This window comes from Plectropomus leopardus, chromosome 4 (genome assembly GCF_008729295.1).
Source record: "Plectropomus leopardus isolate mb chromosome 4, YSFRI_Pleo_2.0, whole genome shotgun sequence".
In the NCBI taxonomy this organism is placed as follows: Eukaryota; Metazoa; Chordata; class Actinopteri; order Perciformes; family Serranidae; genus Plectropomus; species Plectropomus leopardus.
In genome coordinates, this window is record NC_056466.1 from 25,508,945 (window position 1) to 25,534,672 (window position 25,728).

At 38.8% G+C, this 25,728-nt stretch overlaps 1 protein-coding gene across 2 annotated transcripts in view; it reads left to right on the forward strand.

Annotated features, from left to right (window-relative positions):
• tusc3 (tumor suppressor candidate 3) overlaps positions 1 to 25,728 on the forward strand; it is an 83,033-nt gene that overhangs the window by 45,881 nt on the left and 11,424 nt on the right. Inside the window, exons 7-8 of one of the 2 annotated variants that reach the window (XM_042485169.1) lie at positions 14,664 to 14,727; positions 20,437 to 20,511. The exons of the other annotated variant lie outside the window; for it this stretch is intronic. Coding sequence (XP_042341103.1) covers positions 14,664 to 14,727; positions 20,437 to 20,511 — 139 coding nt within the window. The remainder of the gene's footprint in view (positions 1 to 14,663; positions 14,728 to 20,436; positions 20,512 to 25,728) is intronic. 2 annotated transcript variants of the gene reach the window in all.

A 25,728-nucleotide genomic window follows, 5' to 3' on the forward strand; every position in this document is an offset into this window, starting at 1 on the left:
AACTTCCCTCTTGCCCCTTCCCATCTTCTATTCCATACGGTACGCTCCCTTTTCTCTTGTTCAGTGTAAAAGGCACTCTATTTGTCAGGCTCTGTTGGCTCTGTGTCATTTTTCAGTCTGTTTGACAACAAATAGGTTACACCCTCATCCTATGTGTAGCTCTCAACAGTAGCTCCCAGCCGTCACCCCATCTTTCTCATCCCCTGTTATTTCCCTATCTCGCCACTCCACTCTCTTTGCCACTTACTTTGCCTCTGAAGCACTTTTATTCTGCCAGGACAAGCATTTATAGGCAAAGATGCTACTATTATTTGAGATAGAAAGTAAAACTATTGAAATCCTAATTGATTCTAAAAACGATTGGCATTGCACCCATGGCAAGAGGCTTGCAGTTCAAGGATGGACCAATGTATTGGCCACACGTTAGATTCAGCTGATATTTGCCTTGTTGACGGTCATTCTATCAACAAATAAGATGACCTTCAAGTATGGCAGTGGCCCATGTTTTTCTGTTTTGCACATTAGTTGTGCGCAGGTTAAAAGGCAGGGCTAAAGACTGGTGGTATCCAGTCGTCTCGATAATGATAGAAACGTGTTTGGGATGCAAATATCAACACTTTGACAGTGCTTTGGATGTAAGATCCAGACACCAAAAATCAACTTATGTGTCCGCCTGACACGCCTCTGGACGGTGTCAGGTAAAAAACAAGGCCAGACAGTACAGGTCTTGGCGTTTTTATACGGCAGCAGACGACCAGATGGCATTGTGTCGGCATGATACATGGAAGGACAGCGTCACTTGAGAATACAGTCGGACAGAACCTGCCATGTCCTCATGAAACACAACAGGATAGCATCAGGTTGAAGCGCTGCTGGTAACGACGTAATGCAAGGAGTGCGAGGGTGCCTTCAGGGAGGGTGGGAGTGGGAGGGGCGGTCCAACAACCTCAGACTTTCATGTAGGAGTCCGGTGTTTGCTTCCCGTCTGATCATGATAGGTTTTTTTTTCTACACCTTACCATATGCCTCCTTTCCTTACTCCTAACAACCCGTGCCCTTGTAACCATTCGTGACAACATGTTTGTTGACATCCTGTCGTTGCTTGCCATTTGGTTTTGTTTAGAATTAAGATTTATTTGTCTTTTACATGTTTTATTAACAGACATAGTTTGGATTGTAATTGTCTTGAATCTACTTCAGATTAATAAAAACTTTAGCTACTTGGCAAATATTTTTCATGCTCTAAAGAATAAATATTAGTTTAAACAACAGTTAACCATCTGGTCGCTTTCACTCATGAGCAAGAATCAGTTTTAATTGTAAAGAAAATAATAATTTGACACATTTATTGTGATAATTGATTGATATTGATTAAAAGGAAAAATAAACTGTATTTAGTAACATTTTTGGCTATACTGACCAGCTCAGTCACAACCTTTAGTCATCGATGTGTCAATTTAGTACATTTTTTCTGCAATCAGCTGAGGATCTTCTTTAGGACTGGTGCGACTGCAGACGTGCAACATTTTTCCCTTTGTTTTATTCTTTTAAGTCTAAGCTCTCTTCATGCCCTTGAATTTCAGTATTCATAATGACTCCCTTTTCCATTTGCCTCTTTCTCCATTCTCCACTTTTATTTTCACTGTATCTTTCCTCTCTGCTCATCAGTGAAATCTTCTCCCTCTCTCTTTCACATCTCCGTATGTCCTCATACCCTGGCATAGTCTTCATAAGAATGAAGTGCAGTCAGCTACTTTGAAACAGTCCTACCTGCCTGCTGCTGCTGCTGTCCTCTCGTTCTCTTGGCTTTGTATGAGCTGAGCAGAGCGATGAGGGCGCCATTAAAGCTTTTGACGTAGTGAAGTGTTGAAACAGCATTTTAGATAGAGACAGAAATTAATTCCCTAACTGTGGGAAGCAGTAGCCATAGGCACCTGATTCAAATGCAAAGGTGAGCAGGTCATAAAAGATTTATTACTGAGCATGCAGAAAACAAATTATACCAGTTAGGAGCAGAAAGGCTGAAGAGCTGGCGGAGGGCCCATTGTGTGCCCTGCTGGAGATGGGCTACAAGTTTACCAAGAAAGTTCAGGGTTTTATGGTTTGGGATTTTAGCATACTGCAAAGGCAGCTTCTGAAACAATTGAAAAGAGTTAACTGAAAGTGTTCAAAGAATGATGAAAATGTGTAACAATAATTAAGTTAATCTTGCTTTTTCTGTGTGCAACTAACAATGCATGCTGTATTCTTAATGAAAGGGGTTTGCTATCTCAGAGACTAACTTCCAGGGAAGTACTTTCCAAGAATCCCATGACATGAAATGTCATTGTCAAAATAACGAGTTACCACAGTCAGTACTAATCAGCTGCCTATGCAGTATATTTTAAACCCACACCACTTAACACCCGCACCCCCTTTTATATATTCAGTATGTTATTGCTCATTTGAATATTTTTTTGTCCTGATACTATGCAATTTAGGTAAGTGAAAGATAAAAATGGGAATGTAGGTAAAAAGCTAAGTACCTGCCATGACATTCAATGCATTATAATATGTCATACTGTTATTAAACAACAAAATGGATGGTATGAAGAGCCACCTTTGCAACACTGTGTAGTAGAAGCTTTTTAATATGTTATTCACAATCTTGTATTACGGCCGCCTGTGGCTTGTTAGATAGCCAATTCAGCTTTTGGTGTTTGTAGAGGAAACGGCCAAGCTTAACTCCTTAAAAGCTTAGAAATTATTTAGTTTCATGAATTCTACAGTATTAGCAAACATATTAAAAATAAGAAACTTTTTGTTTATTTTTGTAAATTAAATTAACCCAAGGAGGATGCATAATACATCTCAAAGGTCCAGTGTGTAGGATACAGGGACATTTATGGGCAAATACTGATTATTATATTCATAACTATGTTTTCATGAGATTATAATTACCTGAAAACAATCTATGTGCTTAAGTTACCTTAGAATGAGCAGTTTATATCTGCAAAAGAAACGGGTCCTCTTCCACGTTGTTCTACATCAAACGTCAACTTCCAAGCCTGAAAATGAAGCCAATACAGAGGGCCAAAAACTGTAGTTAATCGAATGGCCTCTTGAGGCTGGTTCCAAAACAGAGTAAATCGCTAGAGATGTTGAAAATCATGTTAAAATGCCCAACTTTACAGCAGAACTAAACTTGTTTACAGCCTTGTACGAATAACAGTATTTTTGGCACCTGTGATAAGTTTCAGTTCTGCAAGCATCATGAGATAGCTCTAAATCCTACACACTGGACCGTTAAGTGTGTGCTCATTTTAAGATGATCCTTCCATATTCTTCTCACCAATGCTTATATGAGGTAAACTCCCAAATGCTGCTAAAATATAAGGTGCCGTATAATGGAGTCAAATGCTTACAGTATATTACACTTTTCAAAAATGTTAGCTCTGTCAAGAGCTTTTACTTTGGATTGCATTATATTGCACACAAGTACTTTTTAAAGGGACCATGGAGTGTATCTGAATTTAATGTGAAATTACAGTATGTGAACCTGTTGAAAGGAGGCTCTGCTGTGCTCTAACCTCTCGTTAAGCCCCCCATAGGCCTAGCCTCATAGCCTACCCTTAATCATACTTCTTAAACAGCTCTAGCGTCATTGATAACCCTAGTGACTTGCTTTAACCCAACCACATTTTCTTTGGCTTCTAGGCCAGATTGCTATTTTGGAGCCACCCAATCTAAAGAGCTGCAGAGATAGTGTCATTAGATCTTGTGTAAATGGCCTTTATCTCTCTTTTAATTCCCTCCCCCAGTTTTGCTCTCTTTAAATGCCTCTTTTCTTCTTACCCTGTCTGCCAAAAGTGAACAGCTTGAAATGGGCAGATGATATTGAACTGATACCTGCCTTATCATGCCTGTTCTACTTTCCTTCTCTTTTCGTGTTACTTCCTCACACCTTCCTCTCTAATCTTCCACTCCCCATCCCCCCACCCCCTCCCTAGACAGTGTAATTCCTTTAAAATGATGAGCGAGCAAGGCCAGGTAGACTATATTGAAAGGATTTGTCAACTGACGAATGGCACAACCAAGCAGATGAAATTGTAGTGAGCGTCTCACTGTGCAGCCAAGAAAATACTGCTAGCTCAGACAGACACACACACACACACACACACACGCACACACGCACACACACAGGACATAGACGCAGTTAGGCTTCAACAATTGTATACACACACCTACATGGGGCATAACCAAAGCTCACATACAAACAGGTACTACTGCAGAAATGCACACAAACTCACACAAAGTATAGCAACCCACTCAAAAAAACTACAAACAGTCATGTACATCAAAAAGTCTCACAGCTGAACTGCTTTTGAGCCTTGTGAGAAAGGAGTAGAGGTCAGGAAAAGAAGGAAAGGGTAGAAGTGCCTTATTTGAGTTTTTCATTGTAAAGTTTTGTATTGAAAATTGTCTTGACGAAGTTAAAATATTAACAAACTGTAACCTGTCTCAGCCTTGAAGGAGGGGGGATCTCAGAGAAGCAAAGGGTACATTTGTGAAGCATTTAAGCCAGTGTTTCTTTCTTGATTTTCACTATCACCAACCACTTCATTACTTCCACACTATTGGCTGATGACATTTTCATATTTCCAGCTGATTTCACAGGATTGGTTGATGGCTGTTGGCAGCAGCATTCTCTACATTACTGCTAACCGTTCATATTTTAAAGAAACACTGCCGTCACTTTTATTGGCTCTCTGCAAATAGTTGACTTTTAGCTTGCAGAGGGCATCAAAGTGTGTGTTAGTGAATGAGTGCTGCTTTATTTTTTTATTACCTGCACGTGTGTGTGCGCGTGCGTGTGTGCGTGCATTTGATTGAGTAAGGGAATACTTGTGAGTTTATCTGGGTGTTTTGAGCCGATATGGAGAGAATTGAACAGTGTAGTGAAGCAGTGAAATAAATGGTCCTTTCGGCTGGATATTTGTTCAGACCAGAAGACATTGACCATCTCTCTCTGTCCCCACACTTGGTCGCCTTCACCCAAGAACCTGCACAGCCACACACAAAATGATTGGAGCCATTGTATTTCACAGAAAACTGTAAATAAGAACCATTTATTCAACACAAATGTCCTGAAGGTGAGAGAGAGAGAAGGAAAGAGAAAAGTAGAGAGGAAATTGGTGTACAAGGAAAGATAGAGGACTTGCTGGCGAGCTATCACACCAGACAGCCAGGTTAGCACCAGTCAGTCGCAATAATCCTCAAATCTTCTATTTTCATTGTACTGGACCTTTTTTTAATCTGGCATTTTGTGTTCAGGATTGTACATGTTTTTTTTTAATAAAGAGGTGCTACAGAGAGAGAGAAGCTCTTTGTGTTAGCTGATTTTTGGTAGCAAGCTAGATATCTCTGTTGCTAATTGGGTAATAAGTTCACATTTATTATTAAATAATAAAAAACATGAATCATGACTCTTATGTCATAACTGCCTGTAAACCATCCCTGTTTTGTGGCACATTTATTTACTGGAACAGAGCAGGTTTTAAAGGTCAGCACTGTTAAGACAACTTGCCAACAATGCCAATTTGGGGTTCAGTGTTGACTTTGACGATTCATAATGGAGCAGCAGGTGATTCCTTCATTGCATAGCTGTAGATGAGCAAGGGGTGGATCTGACTCATAGACACTTTCCATATGCTCATAGTGACATATTGCAAACCGCCTGTCACTCACTTTAATTATATGTAAAGGAGTGAGTTATATTGAAATAACCCTCCTTAACTATAGAGACCAACATTGTTTTTTTTTTTTTTTAAATGGCCTTAAAACCGTTTGGTTATTGTCTACAAGTGGGCAATTGAGGAACTCCCGTTTTTTGTTGGCTTCATTTTTCAGCCTCAATGTTTGTTTTCGATGCTAGAGTGACTGAGCCATTACATTGAAAATCATCAGACTCACACTCACTGTCTAACACACCCACACATGGGATGCTTCAGCTATTTGCCACCAAGATAATGCATTGAAGCAGTAGGGGGTTAACTGCCTTGCTCAAGGGCAACTCAGCAGTGGTAAATAGTAAGTGAAAGTGCAAAGTTTTTTTTTCTCTTGTTCAGCTTTATTTGGACAGCCTGTGGATTGAGCCATCAGTTTACTTAGCCGCAAGCCTGCGTTAGTGCTCCTTTTTTTTTTTTTTTTTTTTTTTTTTTTTACAGCTCATTGCCACCAGATGAAATCCCCCCCATATATACCTGAAAAACGAAACACAAATTAAACATAGTCCTTTGAGGAAATAAGAAGTCACCTCATTTTCCTGATTGACATGTTTTTAAAAAAATAAATATATAAAAAAGCAGTTTTTAAATGGCTTTAATTGACTCTTGGGTAATTAAACTGAACTCTCCACGGAGTGTGTAAACATTGAACTGCATAAACAGTGAGTAGATAATGAGATTTTAAAGCATCACCTGAATCCCTAAAATCGACTACCATATTTGTTCAAATGAAGTGTTCAGTGAACCTGCCCACAGTCCCTCAGCTGTACTGGATAAATCCCCCCATATGCTCTCAGATCTGGTTAGTTAGACATTTAATCATTGATGTGCTGCAGCTTGTGTCTTGTTTAATAAGGAAATATTTAAATTCTTACAATCAAACAAAAATCTTGAATTGCTTTTATGCCAACTGTTAAACTTTCTAGGACTTATTTCTATTTTTGAAAAAAAAAAACTTTTTTATTTTTTTTTTTAGTTTACAGGTCTGATTCAGTTCAGGGTTATCATCCTGCAAACAGTCATTTCATTGGGTTTCTCTTTTATGCTCTGGTTTTCATTTTATGTTGCACGTATTTAGCCGGCACTCTTACTCAGTGTACCTCACAAGGTTCACTTCCTTGATTGCCTATCGTTATACCCATTCGCAACAATGCACAGAGTCATACCTATCTTTTGTTTATATAAATGAAGCACATATTTCCACTCCATCTCTCTTCTTCTCTGTTACTTACTCTTTCTCCTCTCTGTTCTTTCTGCTTTGTTGACTTTTCATTTATCCCTCTTCCTGTCTGAGTGCCTCCTGACCTTTACCAAACAAAACACACACACACACTCACACACACTATACACACAAATACATGATACGGGATGAAAAAGGATGAATATAGCTATTTGTAAAGGTTATCTGGCCCACAGCTATTAACAGCTAACACTACAGCAGTTTGGTGTTAGAGAGAGAATGGTCAAGTCAAGAGAAGGCGTTAAACTCATTGCTCATACATTGTGTTATCAGTGTTGACATAACTTGCCACTGATGCCAACTATTACTTTTTTTATTGGTGCTTAGGTTCCTGTCAAGTATATTTTCTATGACATTAAGCACACTAAGATGTGACACATTAAGAAAATTATTGACAGCCTTTTGTGAAAGTCTGTTCTCAACCTTATTTTAATACAACAATAAACATGTGAGATGCATATGGCCTTTCTCTGTGTGTGTGCGGGTATATATGTAAATGCATATTATACGCCTGCATTGGTGCAGACACCTAATTTGCCTCGAAGTCTGACAAATGGGCTGTGTTATGCAGTTCTTATATAAACAAGGCTTTTTAATGTCAATGTATTCAAATGAGTGCATGAACACAGACACACTCAGTGCTGTTCACATCTTGGTGCTTGTATTAGAAAGAACGTAAACACGTATGGACCTGAGATCTTGATCTAAGAGCATGCTAATGTAAAAAAAAAAAAAACATACTTTAGTAAATTATCCTCAGGGGAGGTGGTTGAAAAGGTCTAGACATATTTTAGACTTCTAACGTTGATATAGATTTTTGATTGAGCTAACCTTTTACCATTTATTATCTCGTGACCCTCTGGAGGAATAATCTCATCACTGAGTTTATATTTTGCATAGACCTCTCTTTGTGTTCAAATTATTCAGTGCATTTTAAGTGTTTATTATACCAAAGGATATGGTAAATAAAAAGGTGGGTAGAATACTAATTGTCTTCTCATTTGCCTTAGACAACCTACAATAAACATTGTTTTTCCTAGGCATGCAAAGCAATTACGCAATGATTAATGCTGAAAAATTCACAACATAATAATTAATGTTGGCTTTAACAGATGGGTCAATTAATTGAGTAAACTGTCTTTGACCATTACATCCCAAACTATAGAGGACAATTTTACTCGTTTTACTTGTCAGCCTGATTCTTTCACTTACACTACATTGTTCCATGTTATTTAAAGACAAACAGACTTGATGTTTCGAGCTCATTCGCAGAAGTGGGTCTCTTAAGAAACTAATCCATCAGATTAATTGGAGCAGCAGCAGATTAAAGTTGTACCAGACAGCTCCACAGCGTGAACCTGCCTAATTTTATGAAGGTGAGCCATAGTGAAGCTATTTAAAAAAAATGGTATGTGTCAGCATGCTGTGTGTTAAAACAACAGTTAAAACGACATCGACATGTAACAGCATGTAATAGTTCTGTTACAGAACTAAATGTGAAGATGGCTTGGTTTGGACAACACTGACTACTAAGTGAGAGATTTCAGTGCTGATATTTTATATTTTTCTTATTGCACACAAACTCAATGAGAAGACCAAAAACAATAAATCAGTCCTACTAACAAGTATTGCCTGTATGCAAATCCTAATCTCCATCTCATACTCCTATTGTTTACCAGAAAGTATTATTATATATCAGTGAGCCAAAAAGTATCTCTTGGTGACATGTTTCTCCATTCAGTTGAACCTGATCACTATTTTTAGTAGATCCCCGATACACTGTCATAAGTACTCACTAGTGGGAGTGTAACTGTACACAAATGTCACGATTTGGTTCATACCGCAGTTTTGGAGTCACTGTTCAGTGCAACTTTCAGTTTCACTTTTTTTTAAATTTGTTTTGAACAGGCATTAATACAAGAGTCAAGGACAGACAAAATCCTGACTGGGGAAGCATTTTGACAACTTTGGTAAACTATTCTTATTTTTGAAATAAGAAACATTTCTGCTTTACACAGTACGAACAATGATCAAACCTTATCCACAAATTTAACAAGTCAAAATAGACTATAAAACTGAAAAGCATGTTTCATACTTTTAAATTAAAAAGTTAAAATAGGGTTTTCTTTTCCTTGATTGACACATTCCAGGGGGGATGCTGTCAAATGTGTTTTAGCATGTTTGATGTGTTCCCCTGTACCAGTAGACCCATGCTGACACATGATCCTTATCTGATACATAATTCTCTCTCCATTACTGTTGTACCTGTCCAGGTCTTCCGGCTCCCTCCTTTCATCTGGGCTCGCCATAGTTTTACTGACTCATATGCCAATCATGATATTGTGCTGACCTCAGCACAAATTTCCAATTGCATACAGCTAAAAGAGGAACTTTGGTTCACCATGTTGGTTTGGCACAAATGTTCAAACCATTATAGCCATACTCATTCGTGCACCAGGTGTGCATAAATGCAAAGCTTAGAGTAGTTCACTGCATAAACAATATTTACTCCTGCCTAAGAACCATTTGCTTAAAATCAACAGTGCCCAGCTGTTCTAGGTAATTGCTTTCTTTTTTTAAACATCTTGAAAATGTACTTTTAAGACTGCATGAATAAGTTGTGAAGTACTGAGAAACTTTAAATGGCTGCAATCAGGTGCTTGCCCATGCCCTTGACAGGTGGTCAGGCATTGTGGCTCAGATTAGATGTGAGACAGGCGCTAATAAAATTCAAGCATTGACACATTCTGTTGCATCACTTACAGATAGGGGTGATTTGTATGTTTAAACCTTTATACACTTAACACATAAAAGCTTTTGTTTCTTTTTGATGTACATTGGTGAAGGTTCTTTTTTGATTCTCCAGATAAGCTTTTGTTGAAGGGACTAAGTTCTCTTGCCTTATGCTTTCAACACATATGTAGTAGTAAACTGGTGGCAGAAGCACCTGAAGCTGTCTTCATCTATATGTAATATACTGTAGGTGATTCATTTGTCTCAGTCCATTGTTATTTAAATATATGTAAAACAGGTCATTTTTTGAATAATACCTGGCTATATTCAGCACCAAAACACATTTCAAAGGCTCCATGTTCCAAACAAGTATGTGGCCTGCGTTGGTAACGTGTCTGATTAAGTAAGAGAGAGAATGAACAAGTTAGAGAGCGTGACACTGAAGTAAGCTTTTCTACATCTCCATGTTAGCCCAATGAGCTGTGGCTACTTTTTCTTCCAGACCACCATGTTGTTTTACGTATTTCTAATACACACGGCCACAGGGACTCACACACACACACACACAGACAAATTCTTCCTAAATAGTGTCATTCACAAACCTGCATTTACTCACTGGTTTTCAGTATACACATGCACAGCTACATACACTGAAACACACACACTCTCGGCTCTGCACACTAACGAATGGAACTCCTGCATTCTAATCCATCAGATTAATTGGAAGTGCCTGGCCATGGATTGAGGAATTTTTCATCCCCCGAGCACTGCTCTTGCTCATAGCCACTATCTTCAGTTTCTGTTTATGTTGAGGAGGCAACATGCTGAGAGCGGTGTCTTGAAAAATAGTATGAAGTAATGTTTGTTTAGTTTTGAAGAGATTTTCCACCCCAGGATACTGATGCAGTTGTGTCTCATTAATTTGTTTTTTCCAGGCTTTTCAGTTCTTGCGTGATGTTTTTTGTAATTATTTTGTTCTCTACCCTATTCCCTTTAATCTTTCTCATATACTCACGGTGTACTTGATTTAGCAGTCATTTCCCTGAGTGACTGTTCAACAGTCTCCCAAAAAGGCGACTGAACTTCTCTCATTCAATTAAGGTTTGCAAATGGGATAGTTACTTGGCATTTTATGACATGGCACAGCTGTGCCATTCTCTCAAAGTATCTCTCTTTCAATGCCTCATATTTACTTTACTTTACTTTTCGCTCATGCCCTTGCTCATTGAATCTCTGATAAAATCAAAGGATCAATTTTTTCAATCAATCAAAAAGAGAAACAGCATTTGTTTCTGTAACAGAAACCCAACTTCACCCTGGGCTTTTTTTGTAAGACACTTGTTGTGATGTTGAAAAGACAGATTGTCTTCAAAGAAAAAAAAAACAGGTATTTTTAAGTTGAGACTCGTTCAGTCACCTGATTACATGAAGTAACAATCTGCTTTACATCATCGCCTTTAAAAGCACATCATTTTGGATTTGTCAGGGTTAAGTTCAAGTCTCAATTCACAAATATTACTCTGAACTACATAACAAGCAGATTGCAGCTCCTTAACCACACTTGCTAAAGATGAGGCATAACTATACAAAACAGTGACGTCTGCATAAAAACATAATTTTGTATTGCTAACACTGCAGCACAATTATTTATATAAATAGTGGATAAAATAAGACCCAATATGGACTCTTGTGGGACACCATTTTGTACATTCAAAAAGCTAGAAAACACACCATCAGCTTGGACACTTTGTATTCTACCACTCAAGTAGTTTTCAAACCACTGAACCATTTTGGAAGAGAGTCCTATGTAAACAAGCCTTTGTAACAAAACAGAGAGGTCAACTGTGTCAAGAGCTTTTGTGCTGCTATATTGCAGCACAGTATTCTTTTGTGTCAATTCCATCTATGAAGTTATTTAAAACCTTCATTGTGGAAGTGACTGTGGTGTGTTTTTTTTTTTTTCCTGAAATCAGACTGTAAGTCATGGATAATGCCATGTCTTAATAAAAAAATCCCTTGAACTGATTACATTTAAGTCCTTTCAAGACCTTAGCTAAAACAGAAAGTTTAGATATGGAAATATAGTTGTTAGGATTAGATAGATCTCTGCCCTTCAAAAATGGGACAAAATGTGCCGTCTTCCAAACTTTCTAAAGTCAGGTTAAAAAAGTTAAAGGCTCTCCAATAATATTAGCAGCAATCCTTAAAAAGTAATCATATTTACACTTGTTTTGTACAAAATCTCTGAAGTAAGTGCATTTGTGTGCATGAGATTCCTGCCATAAATCAGTAGTTTGCTACAACATACTGTACACAAATTAAATCTGGTGCAATCCAATGCCTTTATGTTATATTAAATTTAGCTTCACAGAGGAGAGTTTATTCAACTGTGTTTATTTTGCCACACTCTTTCAATGTTGCTCTTGCGTTTAAGTCTTTATGAATAGCTGTAGTTTGTGGTGTTGTCAGTGTCAGTGTTTGTAAGACTGTCTACCCCTATAAAGTTTCATAAAGGTAGGATTTATTGCAGAGCTGTTGTATTTGAGTGTATTGGATGTGGCTCGGTGTACCTTATAAACTGGTAACTGAGTGAATGTATAGGCCCAGATAAAGGAAGGGAAGGCTCTCATTTTAAATGATTGCTGGACCAGAGTATAAAGGAGGACCTGTAAAACACCTGCCATGTTTCATTTTCAAATGTTCAACATACAAGGCAATTTGAGTGCACAACTAGACCACATACACAATAGCATAGTGCTTCACAAGAATGTTGGTTAATCACCTCCCAAGTCAATCTCCTTCATGCTTATCCAAAATCCAAAAGCCACTAAGAATGTTGTGTCAGCAAGATAAAAATAAAAGATGTTTGTGGTTTTCTATACTTGTTTCTTGATTTAATTTAAGAAATTAAAGATAAAGATTTCCTCGTGCAGGACCGAATTGAACTGGCATTCTCTCACATAGTGATTAGGAATGCAAAAAGCAATCTCTCACCAACTTCCAAAAAGTGCAGCGCAACTAAGGCAAACTCTTTTTATGGTAGTAATAAAGAATCCTTGGTTTGTCAGTCAATAAAGAAAGCAGCTTGATAACAATTCAAAACTCCCACTTAATGCAGAACAACAGGTCTGTGTTGAAGACAAAAGGATCCGTTTCAGCCTTGAGCCTTTGTCGTCTTTATGTCTGCTTTCAAGTGCAAAAATTCTTCATTTATCTCCACTGAAGCAAGAAAAAGCTGTCCACCCTTTACTCCTCCTCCTTTGTCATTTTATATTCATCTTCCCATCCTTATTCCTGTCTGATAGGGAAAGAAGTGAACACCAGGGCAGTCAAGTGGAAAAACAGATCCTAGATGTGCCGTAAACCCAGACGCTAATAATCTGCTGGGATTCAAACAATGCGAAACACGCTGAAAGACTTCCTTCCTATCACTCTTCCATTTGTGTCATTTCCACACGACTTCCACATTGTCTTCCTTTGTCTGTTTCTCAGCTTTGCTCCCATCACACACAGACACATGCCAGTCGAATTGGGCCTCTGACATCTTATCAGAGACGCTTGCTTGTGCAGAGTTTCAGCCTTAAGCACTGTGCTGTGTGGGAGACTTTTTTCAATGGTTGAGACAATGGCTGCTGACTGTAACAGGCTGTGATCTATACAGAGAAAAATGACATGTTGAAGTGATGTGTCAGAGTGGTTGGCGAGATGGAATACATTTACATACAAATGCATTGTCAGAGTTAAATAACAATGCTAAATGTAAAGACTTTGCAAAGGCTAAATGAATGTCCTTATGCACGTTCATGGGATTTGATAATCATCAGTCACCATTAAAATTGCCATATAAGGAAATGCGTTCCAGTTCTGTGCCCTATCTGTACATGAGTGGTACAAAAGGGCTTGGCTACTTGTGAATTTCATTTTTACCTAAGAAGAAATGAATTGTCTTCCATTACTTGGATGTGCCTCTAAACAGTAGAAGTTCAGATAAGTTTTTTTTTTTCATCAGAACCATGGCCAATCAGTTTTAACAAAAAATTCAGTTTCAGGACTGCTAATGCAAACACCAATTTGACATAGAATACTGATGACAGTGGACACTGATATTCTCCATTTAGAGTTTGGGCAGTGAATGCAAGTTTATTCAATATTTTGTGTGTCTGTATGTATAAATGTTACTGCACGGTTAGGTTGACCTCTCTGCCAACTCAGTGAAAAGGTAGCACCTCTATTCGCCTACACACTACACGGGAGAATTCTTTATGATTCACACTACACAAACACATAAACACACATGCATTTTCAAATTGTTCTGCAAACACAAACAGAAACACAAATGGTGTTTGTAGGTTTGGCAAAATCATGTATGGTTGCATCATACACACAAAAGCAAATTGCTGCTGTTAAAACCTGCCCTTGGAGGAAAAATTACTTGCCACTTTGTTCTAGATCCCATGTGTCCATCATGATGAGGCAAAACAGGAGCTGGAACTGGGCACCATTTTGGCGACAGCCAAGCCCACTTTACTTATATTGGGGACAGTTATAGTACTCAAAAGATAAAGAGATGTTGGGCATCATTTTAAGCCAGCTTCTTAAGCTATTAGAAGTTTTTCTCTCGGAATGGTAGACTTTTACTCTCTCTGTAACTTAAACATTTTTCACAAAGGTTATGGCCTTTTTTATGAATGATTTTCCAAACTGTCTTTTATTCATTGCTTCCAACTTTTCCGTTTGATTTTGCTTACCGGACAGCCCTGCTTTTCAACATTCATAACTTAACCCTTTATTTATTTACTGCATTTTTATTTATTTTTTCAATTTGAAATTTCACTGAGGATGTAATCCAGTGTGACCTTTTTTCAAGTGTAATGAACAATCTTAAAGTAATCACGTCTTTTATTCTGTGTTTCTCTCCCTGACAGAGTTATATCCATGGCAGCAGTCAGGCTCAGTTTGTGGCCGAGTCTCATATCATCCTTCTACTGAGTATCCTTTCACTAAAGCATTTGGGTTTGTATGTTTCATGTGTTGTATACATTTATTAAATTAAGACACAGGGCTACAAAATCCAAATCATCCATAATAGTTTAGCTCTCTGTGAAATGACCAACAGCTCTGCTCAGCGACAAATTCCTTCAGTTCTCCATTTGCTTAAACAAAGTGCATGGGAAGCTGCTAAGACTGTAAACTTGTGGCCGAACAGTCGATTGGTTAGTCAACAATTGGTTAGATTGGTAGACAATAGTTGTTGTTGTCCAGCACTCATATTTTTTCACTTTGTGATGGTTGGTCTTTGTGGTATTTTTCCAGCCTCTGCTCCACTGTGATTGGACCACTGGTGACAGTGATGAGTGCAGCATTTTACCCAAATTGAAACATTTTGAATTTAGATAAAAAAGACATTCAGTGTCAGATCAGTAATATGGTTTTATTCTACTAAGTCTCCAAGTTCAAGGCTGGGTTACAAAGCTTCTGAGAAGAATACGATCTCACTGCAGCGCTTGTTGGGACAGCAGGAAAGTTAACATTAGCTTCTGGGCTAGAAATTGTAAGTCTCTCTCGAGCATTAAGCGTTACAGAGATATTTAACATAAGCAGCATTGTATAAGACATTGTCAATCCCAGAGTTGCCTTCTATAGTGTTCAGTATGTCAGATTTTTCTTCAGTCCTGTTTAATGCTCAGTGGTAAGGCGGACTTGCACACACAGCTCAGGTGGAAAAGCGATACAGTGCAGCGATATGGTTTATTTTCAGATAATATTACATACGTTTTTCACTTAAGACATTCCACTTGCCTGAAGACAGAGTTAACCTGCAATTTAGCCAATCTGGAGATAACATGCAGATTATTTTCCTTCCATCCATCAATTGTATGATTGAAGAGTTGGTAGAATTTCAGTCTACCGAGATTTTCTTTGGTTGATTACAACCCAGGAAGCTACCGTTCATGTCTAAAAAAAAGCATCCAGTTTCTCTTGCTGCTACATTTATTTTCCCAACACGAATGCTTTGTCATCGGTAGCATTCTCCATAGGGAGGCTGCCTGCTGGACTGAACAAACAGACAATACAGAGACGAGAGATTGTCCTCTTTTAACTTCACCTCCTTGCCTGATTTGTTCCAAATTCAACCCCTGATGATAGGCTGTGCCTGTGTGTGTGTATGTGTGTGTGTGTGTGTGTGTGTGTGTGTGTGTGTGTGTTTGCGTACTTTTGGCAGGATAGCTGTTTCTGTTTGTGTTTGTCTTCTTCTCTGCTTGTATGCCTGTGTGCACTTGCGCCGGTGCTTTTGTATGTGTGTGGGTAATGATACCGTTCATCCCTAGCTGTTGTGTTTGCCCCTCTGGGAAATAGCAGGTCCAAGGTCGCACCTGCTGCAGAGCAATATTTGTTTGTCCACACTAATGCAGTTTATTTTTTTTATTTTCTGCCCATCTGATTACATCTAAATGAAACACACACACACACACACACACACTGCTAAAACACACCTACCCTTGTTATCTGTACAGGTGGTGTAAACACACACAACTGTCATAGATGCAGTTTCCCTACGGATGTAACCTTTTTTAATTCTTCATACACAGCCGTACACATAACCAGGTGCCACATGTAGTTGCATATGAACCATTTTAGGTTGACGTAGAAACAGGGATGTAGCATTTCTCCCATTCTGACATATGGACTGACAGATGCATTCAGACAATCTCGCCAAGTGGGAATGATCTACTGTATGTTTCACAATAATCAGATGGGGCGACATCAATGAATTGTGGTAACGAAACATCAAGCAATGCAATTCATTTGCACCATGGTAAAAATCCCTGCGACCCAACTGGAGAATGCCTAAAGCTTTTATCTGTAACTTGCAGGCCTTCAAACTGTTGTATAAATATTCCAGTTTTGACTTAAATATCAATCAGTTAAGCAGGAATAAAATAATAATAATACATTTTTTTATTGTAATGATATGCATGTGAATGTGTAAATTGAATATTTTCCAGAATGATTAGGGTGCACCATGACAGATACAATAAATGCAGATGGCAGAACTGGCAATAGGAAGGCGAGATTGGACTCTTGCCATGGTGGCAATACACGGCAGTCTATTTAAGCTTCACACATTTCTGATGTTCTGCTGCTGTAGACAGATGTGGGTGAGGATGCCTGCAGGCCCAGGGTAAAAAACTCTGTTTGCAGTTGCATGGTCTTATTCTACATGTTGATATCTATTTGTTATTATGACTTCATTATCACACTGTTGCAAAGCTTCCTACAACCACCCAAACTGCCAGCTTCCATGGTTCAGTTCTATGGCTGTATGTGGAGATATCTCCTGTGTTTGTGTTACGGCAGCATATCATGTCTGTAACCATATCATAAGGAGGAGCCTCAGTTCCGCTTTGTATCTCCCCATGTGGCAGCCTTTGTTTGTGCACCCCATCAGGTTGTCTTATATGTGGATTTGTATGCGGAGCATGCTGAAGACGAGAATCTGTAATTATAAGCCACCTGAGGCTGTGCTTTGCAGTGATTTCAGAACAGCTCAAATGTTTAATGGAGCCCTGCCCTGCATGTAAAATAGAGATGTTCACAATATTGCATGAACTATTCATAATTGAATGTTTAGGTCATTATGTCAACAGGTCATATAAGTTGAACAATAGCTAAATACTACAGTAGAAGTATATAGTACCAATGTAGATCAGTCAGTCTGGAAAAAATGGTGTAATATAAGACATTCAGAACATTTATGTATCAGCAAACTATTATTAATCATGCCTCCAATGGTCAGCTAATTGCTGCCTCTCTGCACTGCACACTACCCGGGCTGGTTGTTCAAGGCACCAACATATTATCACACAGTTAGCTCTGTCAGAACTGTTGCAGTTATTAGTACTGTTGCTAGGCTGTTAGTACCACTGATAATGCGCCCTCACCGTGGAAGCATGACAACAACTACTTCGGAAACCTACCGAGGATGCTCTGTTGTGACTGTGAGCTGACTCCATTAACACTAGCCCCCTTTCGATTGGTAGCAAATAGTGGCTAACTTAAGAAGAACAGCACCAGTAAATGTCCACAAATAAAGGAAACAATGAGGTCCGGGAGCTCCTTATCCTCCTTGCAGAGGACAAGATCAGCCGTTGTACTACAGGAAAAATAAATGATTCTTATTGCAATCTTATGCCTTTGTAACTGCTTATAAAGCCCTGCTGATATATATGGTATATGTCACACTAGAGGCAGACGCAGTTGTGTCACATGTCATGTTCATCACACTTCTAGGATGCGGGCATGCTGTCTCAAATCACACACTTGAGCAGCATGATGCCACATGATGCCAAAAATGCAAAGCAGGCATAAAGAGAGGACTTTGTGGTGGCCCTATAGGGCAATGTCTGTGTAACAACAGCTACTGTTGGCTCTGTCCTCACTGTGTCAGTTGTTAGAGATAGAAGGTAGATTTATTGGTCATTTTTTGAACAAAGTTAGTTGTGGCAGTGCACTGCTACCAGATACCATTTTGGCTCAAACGCCTCCATGTTGGCTTATGACATCTGAGATGAGAGCCATGTGCAGCCCCAGCCCAGACTATGAATGTTGTATATTGCAAAGTGAAAAAAATAATTTGTGTATGTGCCCCATGATTTTAAATTGCTCCAAAATTTAATGGGTTCTTCCCTGGCCCAGTCTTCATCCTTCATCCTTCATCCACCAAGTTTCATGAAAACAAGGTCAGTAGTTTTTTTTTTGTAATCCAACTGACAAACAGACAGACAAAGTCACAAACCAAGCCAAATGCATGATGGCCTTGGCTGAGTTAAATACTAGAAATCTTTGCAGAGGAATCTCAAAATACGACCTCTGCCTCGCCATGGTCAGATGGATCTGTAAAAGACATTGCAGATTGGAAATAGCAATTACAAAATGTAAATAGTATTTGCACAGCAAACAACAGATCCCACCAACACAAAAAGTGACTTACTGTCACAAAATCTTGGCTGATTGGCATCTTTGACCTTTTTACAAGTGTGTGCGATTGTAATGCATCAGTTTCACACCATTTAAGAATACGTGTTCTCTGCTCCTGTAATAGTGTATTATGTTTGTCCAGTTGTCTTCATCACCACCATACTGTGTGGACTCAAAAAAGAATCTGTTGAATTGCGAGTCCAGTGTGTTTTTTTTTCTTTCCTTGGATAAAGCTGTACCACTACAAATTCAATTCAGTTTTAAAAAGCCCTATTTGTTAGTAATATGTTGCCATATGTTGCTTTGTGATCTCTTCACCTCTCTTGGACAAAAATAACACAACCGTGTCTGTGATTAATTCGAAAACATCTTTTTTCCTATTCATAATGACACAGCAAGAGGGTCATAGGTTCTGCTGAGAAAGGCGCGCGGCACGCTCAAAACTCGGCAAGACACCATTTCTGTAGACATGCTGCAGCTGACGCGAAGCTGAGACGCTCCTGACTATCGCTGCTGGATGCTCTCACTTGATAACATGGGCACCGAAATTCAAAACAACATGTTACGCGCTGCTGATGCACAGCTGTGTGAAACTGGCCTAGTTGTCTCCTCATTTCATGGAGTAACGAGTAACGAACCTATTTGTATTTAAGTCATTGTAACGCTGTTACTGAATATCAGAAAGTAATAAATTACCTTACACGTTCTGCCAAAAGTAACAGCATTACTTAGCAACGCTTTACTTAGTGTTACTTAGTAAAACTGTGAATGAGTGAGTATGCTATATTTGGTACACTACTAATAGAGAGAGTGACCTATCAGCAAAGTAGTTTTCTGTTATAGAATAAAATGAAATGCAATACACCATAAACCATTGTCCCCAAAATTAGCAGTTTGATGACCTCATCTCTTAACTGGTCTCAAAAAACTATGATGGTTATGAGCCTTAATTAAATAGTATTTATTGTAGGGCTGTTATATTTGATTCCCTTTATATTATCCATCTTACTCTGTCCACAACCTTTATAAATATACACTGTATATAAAGATGAGCAATATATCGCCACTTCCCATGTTCAAAGATGAAGCCAAAACATCCCACATAGGGCAATGCCATGTTGTGCTGGGGACATGATTTTGAGCTTGGAAGTGGAGCTGCATTATTGCCAACCCAATTACAAGCAGTGCTTTTGATCACAAGCACACTGATTGACGCACACAACTTTCGGTCATGAAGCCACCTCCCCTTTTTGTAGCATTAAATAACTGACTAAAGTCAAACTCATCAGAAATATGACCACTTAAACATACATTAAGAACTACCAAAAACGACAAAAAACATCTTTGGAAAGATATATTTGATGTGTGCTTTGAGGTTTTCATTTGGCCCACGTCCCATCCGTTAACATAGAGGAGGCAGGTTTTATGACCTATACTGCAACCAGCCACCGGGGGGCAATCAAGATGTTTTGGTTTCACTTTTGGGGAGCTGTCATGCCGTCCATCTTTAAATTGAGTCATTGATATATACAGTACGTTGTGCTGTTAAAGTACCAGTGACTGATGTTCTCACCAATCTGTTTGAGTGCTTCTGGGTACATATGAGTATATTTGTCAGTGCATATGCGTGTCCGGCAGTTCTTCCTGGGGCAGTGTGTACTTCCAGCCTCTCCCTCTCCTGTATGCAAGTGTGTTGTTTCCTTGACAACCTTTTCCCAGATGCTGCAATCACCATGGGGATGGTGCTGCTAAATGAGGCTGCCACCTCCAAGGGAGACGTTGGCAAGAGGAGAAGTAAGTAGTGAAGATTTTCAGCTTTTTGTTCATTCTTCTTTTTCTTTTTCTTTCTCTTTCCAAGCTCCAAGCTTCCAGTTAAACAATTGTCAGGGATGTAAGCAAGTTGTGTGTCTGTGTATGTGTTTGTGAGAGTACATGTGTGTGAGTGGCACCTTGTAACTACCAGTAGGTGCTTTATCTAATGTGTATGCCCTGATATCAATGTTACAAGAGGTGGCACTGCTGGAGAGGTTCAGCTTTGTGTATGAAACACATCCTGCAAAACATTATACTTAAGTGTTCTTGATTGAAAAAATATATAGCAACACAGTAAAAAGTTAAACATTTTAATAGGTTACACATACCTATTCACCCGCAGATATTGTTCAGCCATAAGTGTGTAAACTAATGAAACTTTCATATAGCCAAAGGCAAACCACAGGTTCAGTTATTAACAAGAAATTATCCTGGCTGCTGTTCGCAGTTTGGACTGCTTGATCTCTTAGAAAAGGTCATCCCGTTACTGCAACATTAACATCAGGGAAATTCTTTTACCACTCAGAATCTTGTCTGACTTACACTGAGTGCTGAGAGGATTCTCATTCTTTAAAATTGGACATAAACTTGCCAACTTCATAATCAGTTATTTATTTGCAAGGCCTCTTGACACTACTCTCGATAACCGGAAAATAACAGTTCATTACTTGGCTTCCCAACCACTCAAGGCTACACAGAGCAGGACAAATGAGTTTTGAGCCTCCTTATGTTTTTTGCTCACTAGCTTATGTTTTGTTCAAATACAGGTCTTTTTCTTGAGCATTCTGTAATTAACAACTTGACCTTGTTACAGGTAAATTTAAGAACATTACAATGTGCAGTTTCTTTGTGTGTACACAAACTTGTTTAGAAAATATACATGCTTTGCTTCAGTTGTGATAACTGGACTTTGTCCCTCACCTGAGGTCTAAACAAACATATTGAAAGCATGCTTTCTCATAAAACATTTGAAAGGTAATTTTTTCTGCATTGTTTACATCCATGTGTTCTAGCTATCAGTCTTCTTTTTTTACAGCCTCATGCATGAGACACAATATGGTACCACTCCTAGAAAAACTGCTCCAAAGTGCTGTTATAGGTTGAAAATTCTACAGGCTACGTGAAATGTTATTTGGTTTTTATTTGATATTAAACAGCAGATATAACTGTGCAGATACAAGGTTGCTATTGTAAATATAAAGAGTACTTTCTATTAAGGATATTTCTTTCTGATAAAAAAAGACACATTTATGTTGATTATTTTCAAATTAGTTATTTGAGTTATTGTTATATTTATATTAAATTATCATGAGTGAAATCCTGACCAATTCAGCTTTAATGAAGAATTGCCTGCCAGTCAATGTACTGCATATTGTTCTTGAGGTGGTTAATTGATTCTTACAAGAGACAAACTGAATGTTTATATGTGTATATACAAAAATATAAGAATAATTAGAAATTGTTTGACAAAGAAGAGATGACATTTTTTTTTCCATGTGCTATATTTATAACAGCAACTCTGGTGAGTAAGATTGAGACGTACTCACATACTCACACACTCTATGTGTAAATGAACCATTATCGCAGTACTTTCATTAGTGTGCTGTCTATATGCATAACTGTCAATTAGCTGGAGCAGCTCAAAAAATGAGAGGCACTTGTTTCACTTTCCTGTTAATCGCTGAGATGACCCCTCACCTGCCCCAAACCTGCCTCTGAATACACAACCCCAGTATTAAGATATGCCCAGTGAATGCTTGATGGTTGATGCACTTTGAGTAGCAGGTGGATTTATGTGGCATTATCAAAATGAACCTGATTTGGCTTGTCAAAAAAATGATTAAGTTTGCTTGTAATTACTCAAGTTAATCTTTTGACAATTAAAAGTTGGTTATCGCATGCTCTCAAACTGACAGCACCAGCATTTAGAGCAGAGCTTCTCCTTTTTTCACTAATAGATCTAATGCTATTATCTCCACATTCATGTAAGAGTCAAAGTTATTCTTATTCTATACAAATACCACATGCAACAAAATTGCAGTGGGAGTCCAGCTGGATCTGTCTATGATCCATCAAAAAAACAGCAAAAAATGCAAAAACCATATTTGTGAGTGCAAGTCAAACTCAAACTGTGCTCAGAATCTACTTGAAATTAACATTAATTATTAACAATTATCCTTACTGCCCTGTGTGCCTGCTGGCATGTAGGGCAGCAACAAAGGATTTCCTCCTCAGTCTTTTTAGGGAAAACTTTTGGATGGTTTCCCAGGTCTGCCTCAGACTTTGCAGTTCTGCTCAATTTCAGGTTTCCTCGGGTCTTCCTTTTTCACAATTTCTGCATTGAATGTCTGTGGTCACATGGATGTTGACATTGTTCTATTCATGGTACAATTTAGGGTCCCCTGTCAGCCCCCCACAGTAAATGGGAGGACTGGAACTGAAACTTCTAGGTCCTTGGTCTGAATGTCCAACCTAAACCTAACTTCACCATGCAGAGGCAGCTGCAGCTGGCTTGACAGCAGTGTTTTGGACTGGACTGGAGTTTGGAACAAGAGATTGGAGCTTGTGTAGTCAGTGTGCTTGCTATGTGTACAGTGCGGTCGCAAAAAATGGCTTGGCCTTAAAAAAGGGGCAGAACAGCCTGCTTGCAGATGTTCGCATAGGGGTCTGTGCAAACCGTCACAAACGTGGGTGAATGACTAGACTTGCGTCATGCGGACCATAACGAACCTTCTGGGACATTTGGACCAGAAACCATGAATTGGCTTTTACACCTTCCTTCTAGCATCCAGTGGAGGGCTGATCTTGTGATGTCTTCCTGTTAATTTCCACATGATGTGTCCAATCCATTTCCACTGCCTTCTCATGATGATGGTCTCTTTGATCTTCTGATTGCACTGAGCAAGTGATTGTAGGTTGAAGGTGTGAGGCCAGAAGACACAAAGGAGCTTTCTGAGGTTCTTTATGTGGGAGGTTGGAGAGGTTGCTTACTGTCATTCTCTAATATTCTAAAATCACATAGCAGGGTAGAAAGAACACAGGTATGGTACAGTTTTAGCTTGGTTTTGATGCTGTACTGGGCAGAAAGGGTGCTTTCACACTTTGTGTGGCATTCAGAAAATCCTTCTTACCTTGCTAGGTTTGCTTTTGATGTCACTGCCTGCTTCTTAATCATATCTAACAGTACTCCCAAGGTATACAATTTCCCTTTGTCACTTTGGTTGGGGGTTTGATGCAGTGAGGGTCATGTCCCCTGTTTCTTCAGGCTGATTTCCAGTCTTACTTGGTTGGTGAGGGTGCTAAGACAAGATGTTTTTCTTGCATATGGTGGTGTCGTGGGAGACCATTGCGAAGTCATCTGCAAAGCTGACATCTTCAGGTGTGGGAAAAGAGCCACCATCTGTTACTGTCTAGATTGGTCTTTAGTTGTTCTTTGCAATGACAATATGGAAAAAAGTAATGCTAACATCATGCATCCTTTTCTCACTGTCACTTCAAAAAATGTGGTTGATGTTTCCTACTTGGCATTGTGTAAAAACTCTTGCAATGAGGATGATCTGTTGTGAAATCCCTATAGGCATAAAATATGCCATTAAACAGTTCCTGTGAATGCTGTCAAAGACCTTCCTAAAATCCACAAAGTTGATGTTGATTTGTCATTGCCAGTCTGTCAACTGCTTTATGATGTTGTTCAGTGAAAAACTGATCAGCACACCTTCTTCTCTGAAAACCTTATCGTTTTTTCCCTAAATTGTTTGTCTACTGTATCATGCATATAATGGCTATTGCAAAGATTTTGCTTGGCATTGTCCACAGTTGCCACTGTTCCACAAAGCATGCTTTTTCAGCCTCTCCCATATGACTGTGAGGAGTGGCTGAACAGTTTGGCTGAAAGCTCTGAAAGTGTGCCGTGATAAGCTCGGTGTTCAGGTTAGCCTCTTTTGGGGGCTGTTCTACTCTTGAGGAATCTGATAGCCAAAATGATTTCCTCTTAATTTGGTGGTGCAGTATTAACAAAAAAGACAGCCTCTGCTTCTTGTACCTCGGCCTCTGCTGTTGGTGGTCTATTTAAGACCTCACTTAAGTGTTCCACCTATCTCACCTCTATTTCTGCCTCTGATTTACTACAGCAACGACTAATAATGCAGTCACCAACTAGTCACAATTTGAGTGGAGAGCTTTAGAACAGTAAATTTCAGACCAGCAGGCTACTTCTTAATGAAGGAGATTCTGAAGCATTGAAGCATTAACCAAGGCTGCACATCGACTGAAGTCTTAAAAAATAAAGTATGTGACTATTACTCACAAAATTATTAGATTAATTGATTAATGGTAAAATAACCACTGTGGGGAACATTATATTTAAAACATTAACTACTTTAATTATACAGTAAGATGAATCTAATCATAATAGTTTATAAATGGAATGACACAAAATCACACTCAGAACAAATTGAAGGTACAAATCATCTCAACTGGTGGTGGACCACCACAGTAGAGGCAGCAGACCAGCTCATCTGAGTTCAAATACCACTAATACTAGTGCTCAGGGAAGATATAATAAATATGGCTGATACCCCCCCAGATTCCCACAGTACCATCAATCAAGTGTACATTTGTAAATGTCTCGTTAAACCATACTTGTGCATTTGCAGCTCTGTTAACACATTTATCCATGTCTCCTCTCTATTTCATTTGTCATGAAATAATTCTTCTGCTTATTCATTATTTCTTTCTGAAAGGTATGCAGGATTTTCTCAAATAACAGTGTAGTGACTCATACAAAAGTGACCCCTCTCAATCATCACCTGTGACCATAGACTTTAAAAATAATGAGCTTAGTTACAGTGATGTCAACCATTGACCCATGGACTCCCGTTTTGAAGTCTCGAGTTCGGCATCGGTGCCAGAAGTTACAATATTTAAGTGAGAGGCTGGCCCTGTGAGGGAGCGAGAGATGGATTTGACTGAGAAACTGAGGGCACTATGGGCAGACAGCCTGTTAATCAGAGCAGCCAAACCTCAATTATGCATAAGTTAAATGTAAAAATGTAAAATGACTTGATTAAATGTAAGAGGGTGAGTCATATGGAAAGTCTACCCCTGGTATACAGTTGTCATTAGTAGGGAAATTAGTTTAAGAAACGTTTTTTTTTGTACCAGACTGTAAACATGTTTATTTCTGCTATGAAGTTGAGC